Raw genomic sequence first — 10,788 nt, 5'->3', positions numbered from 1 at the left:
AATTTTCAAAAATTTTAGCTACGAGCCTTATTTTTTAGCAACACAATAAGCGTTGCTATTAGTGTACTTACTTTTGGTGACGACAAGTTGGTGTAGGCAAAGAGTTAAACATTTAGCGACGATAACACTATTCGTCGGTAAAAATTTTGTTGAAATGGGGTGATTTGGTGAATTGTGTTTTTATTATAACTTTTTAAAAAGTTTTAAATATTTTAGTTATTAAATTGTAAAATTAAATTGATCATCGAATTAGATCACAAAATGAACCCATTAAGCCCAAACACACTCTTAAGTTGAGATGACTAATTTGAAATAATCTAAACATTTTCAAAGAATGTGATTAGATTATCAATTTCAATATGCTTGGTTTTATTTTCAGAACCTTGTTTCAAATTTTTTTTCCTAAAAAACTTTAAAATAAAAAAATTTGATGACAAAATAAAAAAAAAAACTATAATTTTACCTTTTAAGAGATCATAAATAATTTTTAAAATTTTAAAAATATATTTTTTATTTTTATAATTCTCAAATTTAGTTTTAATGTTTTCAAAAAAAAAAAAACTAAAAATTGTTTTTATTATTATTATTATTATTATTATTATTATTATTATTATTATTATTATTATTATTATTATTTTGGTGATCTGCCTCTAAAAGTTGAGGCGGTTCCTATCAAAATTCCCTCCTTTTTTCCAGGACAGGAAAACCCCTCGTCACTCTCTACGATTTTCATTCTTCGACAGCGGCTAGATTTTAACCTGGAAACAGTGCTCTCTCTTCGGCGGTGAGACTGCTTGGGCGGCGGCGACGATGGAAGGGTTTCGTTCTCTTCTCTTCGATCAGAAAAAGTATCAGTTCAATTCTTGAGGTATGTTCGGATTCTACCCTTCTCTCTCTCTCTCTCTCTCTCACACACACACACACACACACACATTCACTCCATATTTGTTCGATTATTTGGTGTTTTTAATTGCAATTTCGATTATGGGTTTGTAGAATTTTGATCGATGGATTAATGTTCTGGGTTGTTGGATCTATTTGAGTGTTGGGTTTGTTTGGGTGTCAACATTGAGACTCTGGTTCATCAACTGTTTCAAATGCTGTAATAGAGCCTAATCGAACCTTCATGAAAATGAAATTAATGGTTACAAATCTATGTTTATACAAAGAAGGTTTGAGATATATATATATATATATATACCCTTTGGACGAATCCCAAGCCTGTGGAAATGGCCATGGATGAGTCAGTTCTTTAACATCCCATGAGAATCCAGGCATCTTTTTTATCAAAAGAATTCCTGAATATTGATTTGTTTTCTCAATTTACTGGCTAATTTGTTGGCATTTCATAGAGTAGTTTTCATTAGGATTTGAGCTTGTGTTGTTTTTGGTGATGTCTTCAGTCATTTCCATTTGGAAAATATATTTTCTTTTCTTTCTTACAATTTGTTAATTTTCTTGTATGGCCACTATTCTCATCTATGGTCATTGATACTGTTTTTTCCTTTTTGCTCATATGTTTAGCTAATCATATTGTTGCATCATATGTGTTTTCTACAAATTGTCTGTGTAGTAGCTCACATGGACTAGATTTATGTGACTGCAGGTTCATATAATTGTTCTTATTGTTTTTGTGTTATTATTATTATTGGTTTGGATCAATCCTCATTTTCAATTGGTTCAAAACTGGAATGGGCTCATTTCTTGTTGATTTGCTTGGGCTTGAATTTTTGCATGTCTTCAATTCTTGTAACGCTACACAGAACGCATCTCTGATATTAATTCTTTTACTGGCTAAAGCTAAAGGACATTACCGCAAACTAAGTGCTTATTCTCTATATTAATTTATCTTTTGGTTTTTTTACCCCCAGATCTGAGCAAGACAAGGAGCCAGAGCAAGTAGCTGTGTCTGAAGTTGTGGGCTCTGGCCCTTCTGAAGAATGTGTTACAGATAGTATGTGATCCAACCTGTGAAGTTATTAGAATTTGTCTGTTTTGTTTTTTTAAGTATTGGATGGATGAAACGAAGTTGAAAGAAATAGTACTGTGGAATCAAGCTTATTGTAGTTACTTTTTCTCGTGTTGTACTGATGGAGAGACATATGTGACGGGAATTGCCATGTCAAAAGTAAGCTTAATTACTCCCATTTTTCACCTTTTAAAATTTTACTACCTTTAAATCCATATTTATTTACGCAGAATATGTGGAATCAAGCTTATTGTTACTGAGTGTCTGGATTTTGCAAGTCATCCAGTTGAATTCCTGTGATATCTTACATGACTCTGGATTGTAGTTCAGTCTCCTACGTTTTTCTAACACATGCTTGTACAATTTGAAGTATTATGCATTTTTATTTCAACTACATAAATTCATGTCAAAGCCATTAAGAAATCTCGCGAATTTTTCTGATACTGTTGTGGTTAAATTCTTTTTGAAAGTAATAGTTTATCCTCAGAAAGATTTGAACTATGGAATCTTCATAATTTAGTTTTTTATTCATCTTTATATACTTGTTCTAAAGGCGGTTCTTTTTCTGATAGTTTGATACACAATAAATGTGGCAAAAAAGGAAACCATAGTTACTTGATTGTAGCTTTGTGCAATTAGTGAGAATTCCTTAGTCTATCGCATTTTATAATTTTGAGCTTGAAGCGAACAAATGTTTTTAAAATGGAAAAAGTCAATAATATGATCGAATTAAGGGACCACAATGAATAGTAAGTGGATGTTGATCTAACTTCTTGGATTCAACAAGTTGACCTTTACTCGTATGTAAGCAGATGTTCTGGTTTTTGGTCATCTGTTTAAATGATCGATGCTTAATACTTTTTTCTTTTAAACTTTCAGGCTACTCAAAAGAAAATTGTGAAAGCTAATGCTTATGTTGCAGGTTTGTTGTTGGCTTTCCTTTCATATATTGATACTCTCACTATTTATGTCCTTACTAAATACTAAACTACTCCATTTGGTGGCAGCATGTGATGCCCCTGGAATTAAAAGATTAGTTCCACGCACATGGAGGGAGTGGGAATTCTTTGATAATATTTATGAACTAGTTGGTGTGCCTGTGGTCACAGTGCAACTCAGATACATCGGCTGGGTCACAGAGTTACAGGATTTAGAACGTTCAAGGTGATCCTCTCATGTATTGAAGTTATTGGTTTGTGAAAGTGGATTCCTTTGGGATCTAGGAATAAAATACACTTTACTTATCATGACTACGGAAAATAAATTACTCTTTGCATGTATTTTTAAGTAAATTTTGCACTTTGTAAATGTTAGGCAAGTAAGGCAAGCTGCAGGGTTGGATAATCTCCTTTATACCCCTGATGCAGATTTCTCATGCTTTGCAGACCTTGCACTCGCATCACCTGAAGACTATTACCTCGAGGGACAAGGCTCATTGCTCCAGTAAGGAAAATTCTCTTCGTTTTGTTTTATGATATTATTGTTGTCATTATTATTAATTGTTGTTATTTCTGTAGAGAAAGATAATGCCGATTAACCACAAGATACATCTGCTGAATGAAATAGTTGAATAGCCTTTTATTTGTCTGTAATTCAAAACCAGAATTTTTGCGACCATCCTATTTCTGTCTCTCTTTATATACAATATATATTGGCCTCTCTTGCTCATGACAATATTATCCTTAAGTTACTAGATCCTATGAAGCACGGACACAGACACGGATACGGACACGGACACGGTACACGGCAATTTTCAAAAAATGGGAACACGGACACGGCGGGGGACACGGCGAATTTTATTTTATTTATTTTATATATTTTTATGTGTTACGTAGATTCATATTACATTCATCCTAAATTAAAATTAACAAACACTAACATAGTAACATTAATTGAATAAACATAACTATTACATTTAAACAAATTAATAGATCATCCATTCACAAAAAATTCACAAAAAATCATAATAAACGATAACAAGAACTAAGACGAGAAGGGGAAAACATTCAACATCCAACAATATTTTTCACAAAAGCACTAAATAAGAGAGGCAAAAGATTAAAAAAATAAAAAAAAAAATTAAATTAAAAAAAATAAAAATAAAAATAGCCCTGCCGTGTCCCCGCCGTGTCCCATGCCGTGTCCCCATATGGACACACGTGTCCCCGCCGTGTCCCTGCCGTGTCCCCTGCAAAAAAATCATTAAATTAAAGGGACACGCCATCTGGCGTGTCCCATACGTGTCCCCGGCGTGTCCCCGTGTCGGACACCGCCACGGCACTAATTTTGGAGTGTCCATGCTTCATAGACTAGATGATTCATGATGAAGATTTCATTTGCTAGGACTGCATGCAACTAGCACATGGCACGTGTGATCAATTCTGGAAGTTGATTTATTCCCTTGAGCAATTGTGTTTAATCAGAAAAATGAGCTTATAGAAATGCAAACTATAGTTAGGAAATGGACTTCATGTTTTCTTTGGTTGTTACAATAATCTTTTTCGATTAATGAAAAAGGTGAAGACCACATGCTTGTTTTCATGAAGTTATTTATTGATAATTTAGATTTTAATGTTAATTTCATTTCTTGTATTCTTTATGGCCCATAGCTTTTAAGCTGCAAATAAAGAATATTTTTCATGATCATAAAGCATGATATGTGAAACAAGGACCATTCATATTCTAGAATATTTGATCCATTGATCTTTTATGGTAATAACTGATATAACAGTGCCTTTTAGGACGCTTGTAGGATCAAATATCTGTGTCCTAATAATTTAGCTATGGTACAAAATGTTTCAATTTTTTGTGCTTTTGATTGTTGTATGACATCTGCTTATGATAATGAGCAAGGAACTAAATCTTCTCTGTTGGTAAGAAATATTCATTGTTGTAGTTGCTTTACAGATCATAAGATATTGAAATGATGGGTGAATTATCGCTGAAATCTATTAGGATGCCAAGAAGCTTCTATACTGATGTACTTGTGCCAATGATGTATTGCTCATACATATTCATGGCCTACTAATGCCTTCAATGCACTCCCAATGTGCCTACACAATTATGAGCTTGCTTTTGAATATAGAATGGAAGAATATGGTTCTGTACTTGGTTAGTTCCTCTCATGGCTTGAGCTTGGACTTCATAGCTTTTAGATAGACCCTTTTGTATGCAGTTTAGTGTATCTGTTATTGGCAGGACTGCTCAGAAAGAATAAACTCAGGCATGTACTTAACTTGTTAGTTCCTCAACTCTGCTAATTGACTGGGTGGGCAAAACTTGGACACCTTATTTATTTCCAATTTATGACAAAAGTCCCTTATGACGCTACATGTGGATTATATCAACCCATACACCATTAGTTGTGTCAGTGCGATTTCGTATAATAATGGTGGTAACTAGGTGATTTTGCTTTTTTCTATGTGATTAATCTCAAACTTCCCTATGCATGTTTGAAATGTAGGATGTTTAAGTTATTTTATTGTAGTTGATTTGTGGGTTGAGAACTGTCGATGCATTTGCACTAAGCTGGCTCCATGAATTTTTTAAGAAAAAACCCTTTTGTTTTCTGAGAATTAACTATATAAAATTGTAGTTTAGTTACATAATCTTCTCAAGACAGTGGTCTCTGATTGTTTTTCTTGGATCTCTACTTTGACCTAGGTTGGTGCTGATAAAAATCGGCTTGTGAAGGATCATACTCATACTTTTGTAAACAAAGGGGGTGAAATTGGTGGTATGATGTAATTCTTACTTGAAAGACTGACTTGAAACCTTTTGTTTTGGCCATAGCCATACTGGTGTGGTATATTAATGTAGAAATTTAATGTATAAAGAGAAATGCTTGTATTATTGATTGATATAATGTTATATTTATTACAATGATTCATGATTCCTATATATAGAAGAGGGTGAGTGTGTAGTAGGTAAGGAGTAGGTGAAGTGGAGGTGGTAGTGGTGTAGTGGGTTAGGTTTAGTGGAGTAGGTGAGGTGGTAGTGGTGTAGTGGGTTAGGTTTAGTGGAGTAGTGGGTTAGGTTTAGTGGAGTAGGTTTAAGTGGGTGAAATAGGTGATAGGTTTTAACAGCCCCCCGCAAACTCAAGGGGGATAGGAACTAACCAACTTGAGTTTGGAGAGAGTTACAAAACAAGAAAATACATAAAAATAAAAGAGGATAGGTGACACTGTATGGTCGTGTCAGACCATTGGTGAAGACACTGGATGGTGGTGTCATAACGTTGTAGAGGACACTGTATGGGGGTGTCATAACGTTGTAGAGGACACTGGATGGCGGTGTCAGACCGATGTAGAAGACAGTTTATGGGGTCATGTCGGACCGTTGTAGCTGACAATGTTGTGACAGTTGTTGTGACAGTTTACAGAGTCTTGCGGGACCCTTGTAGAAACTAACCGGAATCAATGTCGAGACAGTTTACAGAGTCTTGTCGGACCCATGAAGGAGCTAACCGGAATCAATGTCGGGACAGTTTACAGAGTCTTGTCGGACCCTTGAAAAATACACTGTATGATGGTGTATATAGGCTGCCCAAATATATATATATATGGATATATATAGTGAGCGCTCAAAAGTCGCGCCCTCAAAAGGCGCGCCCACTTCATCAAAAGGCGTGCCTGACAGAAAGCGTCGAGCCATCAAAAAGTGAGCCGGAGACGCGGCGAGGCACGTGAGCGACAGAGTGGCGTGTCGGCCTCGGCTATTTAACCAAGGTTGAGGCGGAGGCTGTGCAAACCAGTCTGAAACCGCCGAAAATCCTTTGAAAAAACTCTTCCGTTTCTGAGAAAGAGATTCTGGAACACTCTGTTGCCATTCTGTAACCAACCTTTCTCTGAAACACTCAGCAACCCATAACATGGCCTCATCTTCCCGTTCAGCTACCCAGAATATGGCCTCTTCGTCCCGTGGTCTGCTCACTCTCTTTCCCGACCTCAACGAGTCAACAAGAGAGATAACTGGTGCGGTGGCACTGGAACCTCAACCAAGTGCCCCGGAGTTTGCTCCGTTGAACTTTTCGATGCGGTCTGGGCTCCAGTGAGAGTTCCGATCGTGACAATACGGATGGGTAAAGAGATTTTGGGTTTGCATCGGCGAGGTGGTGAAGAAGAGTGAAGGTATGTGTAGAAAATGCTAGTGGACTAGGTTGAGGTCCGGCGGGCGGCCAAGGCGAAGTTGCCGCCCGCCGGTGAAGCAAAAATACTAGGTTCTAAACCTGCTCTGATACCATGTAGAAATTTAATGTATAAAGAGAAATGCTTGTATTATTGATTGATATAATGTTATATTTATTACAATGATTCATGATTCCTATATATAGAAGAGAGTGAGTGTGTAGTAGGTAAGGAGTAGGTGAAGTGGAGGTGGTAGTGGTGTAGTGGGTTAGGTTTAGTGGAGTAGGTTTAAGTGGGTGAAGTAGGTGATAGGTTTTAACAATTAATTACATTAATCATTGGTTTTGGTGTTGCATATATGACTTAGTTTCCTGCTGCAGAACTGGATTTTAGGTTTCCAATTGGAGCACCGTTACATGGAATTCGTGCTTTTTTGTCTACAAATCAGCTCAAGGTAATGTCTACTATTATAGTTTCCTATTAAACTGAATCTTGAATGTTATTCCAATTTATTTGTGTAGAGCCCATCCATGCAAGAACCCCATGTTTAGTGTTGGACAAGCCATGTTTTTCATGCAGTTCATAATAACACCTTGAAGAACAAATCTGAAGAAGAGGGGATATTGGAAATTGTTTGCATTAAAAGCTGTGCCCATTGATGACTTTGCGTTATTAACTTTGAGTCACCCTAAGTCATATTTTATTTTCTTTCTTAATTTAATAAGCTTCTGTTCAGTTGTGTATATATGCTTTTAATATTTTAGGATTCAGGAGTAGTAGTTGCCCATGGGTCATGATTTGTGTCAAATTGTCATAATGCATCTTTTGTTCGTGACCACAAGCTATTATCTTGAGTATGTCTCTTGCCATCTCAAAAGGGAGGTGTGTACGGTTTATGTTCTGTTTGGGGTGTGGGTGTGTGCCTTTACTTATTTAAGGGTGGGGAGGAAGAAAGGAAAAGTTTATTGGTTAATATGGGTTTTAATTGAAAGAGTCTTTTAAGTTTTTAAATAATAGTCGATGGTTAAGATTTACTAATTGAATTAGCTTGCAATTCCAACATTTTGTGCTTTTTTTTTCCCCCCACAATTTATGGTGCGATGCCTAGACTTTTCCCCCCTTCTCTTTCTTTTCTTTGGTTATTGTATAGTTACTTTTTCTCGTGTTGTAGGTAAATAAGAAAATCTTTTTTTTCCCCTCGCATTCTGCAAGTCCTCTAATATTTTGTAGTTTTTTTAACCTTAATTTTATTGGTGACAATGTTTTTGCTGGTGAAGAATATGAATTGAATTGATTCATATTTCATAATGAGTAATAGAACTTTACGAACCTTGACTCCCTTGGCGTCTGTTGGTAGAATTTCATTTAAATGTTTTTATTAAACTTACCATTCTTATTTAGCATAGCTGATCCACCCCAAACTCCTTTCCTTCCCCGTTCCAGAAATAGGTGCTTATGGTTTGACAGCTGTAAAGCTTTCTTCTCAAATATCTTCTGTAAAATAATTATTGCTTTTTCTTTTTTAATTATTTTTCTTGGAGGTGCGGGAGTGACAGTTTATCTATTATTGTTTTTCTTTGAATACATTGAATTTGGCACAATAGAGGAAATTGATTCCTTTTTCCTTAGGTTTTTGTAAGTGCCCAGTTTGCTAGGATTTGTTTAAGAAGTATGTAGTTTACAATAGATTGATGTGGTTTGTTTTCTGCACTTGAATCGTGTCATTTTAAGCCTACTATAGTAATGCTTATACTAATTCTCTCTTTTTATGTCTCTCTGATTTCTTTTGGTCTCTTATTGGGCTTTTCGAGTAAGTGAATGCATTAGAAGGGACCATTTCAGAACCTTCAATTTCTTGAAATCCTAGTTTTCTCATATTGAAAACGTTTTTGTTGTCATCTTCTTCTTTTCTGCTTTCCATCATACAGTTTTTTTGAAAAGTATTGCATTAACCATGCACATTTCATTTTACTAGAATCTCACAAGGAAAAGGGGAAAACTGAAATGAGGGGTAAATTCAATGAATAAGAAAGAAGAAATGGTAAAAAATGATGTCAATGCAACAATTTCATTGATGTCGTTGTCAATCCAAAATAAATTTGTAACCAACTCGTATTGGTGCCGGCAATCAGAGGCAATAATCACTGGGGGACTACCATCTTCACCATGATCATCACCAGGATTGCAGTAGTATTGACATCATCTTTGCCTACTCGAATCCCACCGAACATCATGTCCATTTTTGTTGGAAACAAATATGTCACAATGACCCTTATTCATACTGTTGCCTTTGTCAGCAATGACCACCACGATCTGATGTCAGAAATGACCATTTTATTTGTTTTCTTCTTGTTGCCAAATTATTGAATAATGTGAACTTGATAATGATTAGGAGTTTTGTATTGTAATATCATCATATTGTTGTCTGACTACAGAGAATTTGAAACCTCTGTACATATTGCAGAGATAATGCATATGCCTTCCATATCAGAAATCATTGAAATGGACCTTATCTGAATATTAGTAGAGAATCTGAAATTAGTTTGCCTTGTGTAAATTATTGCCATTGTTGCAAGTGAATGATTTGTAACTTGGACAACATTTTTTTTCACTGAGTGTAGAATGCATTGGATCTACTGCTACTGATTGTTTTAGTATAGTTAGAAATCGAAGGATTTTATTTTATTTTATTTTATTTTTTACCGGATGATGGTAAAAGCTTTATGTTTTGGCCAGTACTTGCGCTTGCATATCTATTAACATTCACACACACACACACAAACGCATACACAGATTGCTACCAGATCAATAAAAAGCTAATGGACTTTGTTTTAAACTTGTCATTGATCAATTCAAATTGCTACCAGATCCTTCTTTTTGCTGGTGGTTAATGGCTGTTGCTTGTTGGTTTGTTGCATCTGCTGCTGCTGGTTTGCTGTTGTTGCCGCCCTCGTGGCTGATGCTTGTTGGGCTGCTACTGCTGCAATGTTGCTGTGAGGCAGCTGCTACTAGATGTTGGTCTGCTGGATAAGTTTGTGGGTGATTTTCATGTTGTTTTGCCTGTCTTTGTTAGTTTCATGTTTTCATTTGGTTATCTGTTGTTTTTAATGTGGGTTCACAATTTGGATGTATTTAGGTATTTTAGTGACTTTACCCTTTTAGGTTTTATACATTGCTTCTAAAAGCAGTATCAGTAGTGTTTTTTTTGCTTGCACATCAACTTTTGCTAATTTCATATCAATGTTATTAGTTTGTAATAGTGGTGCCTGAGGGATGTCTCTTGTAAATCTGTAAATCTTATAAAAATATATAAATTATTTTAAATTATTTTCGTTAGTAAATGTGTCGCCAAAAGTTTATTTTTGCCCATTCATATTGTGTTGTTAGAAGTATATTTTTTGCCAATGTCAATTTGTCGTTGCCAAAAGTAATCCTTTATCGACAAACAAATAGTTGGCAAATGGCAATATTTGCCGACGTAAATGTGTTGCCAAAAGTTTACTTTTGCCTACTCATATTGTGTTGCTAAAAGTGTATTTTTTGCCAATGCTAATTTGTCGTTGCCAAAAGTGAAGTTTTATCGACAAACAAATCGTAGGCAAATGACAACATTTACCAACGTAAATGTGTCGCCAAAAGTTTATTTTTGTCGACGCATATTTTGTTGCTAAAAGTATATTTTTTGTCCATGCA

General features: G+C 35.4%; 1 protein-coding gene across 2 annotated transcripts; it reads left to right on the top strand.

Moving 5' to 3' along the window:
• Positions 1-722: 722 nt before the first annotated feature.
• Positions 723-10,431, top strand: LOC114281201 (zeta-carotene desaturase, chloroplastic/chromoplastic-like). 2 transcript variants are annotated; one of them, XM_082902400.1, is made up of 9 exons: positions 723-868; positions 1,872-1,954; positions 2,058-2,128; positions 2,849-2,891; positions 2,977-3,133; positions 3,284-3,412; positions 5,633-5,705; positions 7,476-7,549; positions 9,963-10,431. In XM_082902400.1, the coding sequence occupies exons 3-7, from the start codon at positions 2,120-2,122 to the stop codon at positions 5,658-5,660; spliced, it is 366 nt and encodes a 121-aa protein (XP_082758526.1). In that variant the 5' UTR covers positions 723-868; positions 1,872-1,954; positions 2,058-2,119; the 3' UTR covers positions 5,661-5,705; positions 7,476-7,549; positions 9,963-10,431. The 2 variants fall into 2 exon arrangements, with proteins under 2 accessions (XP_082758526.1, XP_082758525.1); XM_082902399.1 differs by lacking the exon at positions 723-868 and having other exon boundaries at positions 1,878-2,128.
• The last annotated feature ends 357 nt before the right edge of the window (positions 10,432-10,788 follow it).

This window comes from Camellia sinensis, chromosome 13, assembly GCF_055761805.1.
Source record: "Camellia sinensis isolate YWXY chromosome 13, ASM5576180v1, whole genome shotgun sequence".
Taxonomy (NCBI): Eukaryota; Viridiplantae; Streptophyta; class Magnoliopsida; order Ericales; family Theaceae; genus Camellia; species Camellia sinensis.
Note: the sequence above shows the minus strand (reverse complement) of the source record. Positions and strands in the feature narration are given on the sequence as shown.

Excerpts from the sequence above, each read along its gene's own strand:
- LOC114281201 (XM_082902399.1), top strand. The coding sequence starts at position 2,015 with ATGGATGAAACGAAGTTGAAAGAAATAGTACTGTGGAATCAAGCTTAT. Across the intron at positions 2,892-2,976 it reads AGCTAATGCTTATGTTGCAG|CATGTGATGCCCCTGGAATT; the intron begins GTTTGTTGTTGG and ends ATTTGGTGGCAG. Across the intron at positions 3,134-3,283 it reads CAGGATTTAGAACGTTCAAG|GCAAGTAAGGCAAGCTGCAG; the intron begins GTGATCCTCTCA and ends TGTAAATGTTAG.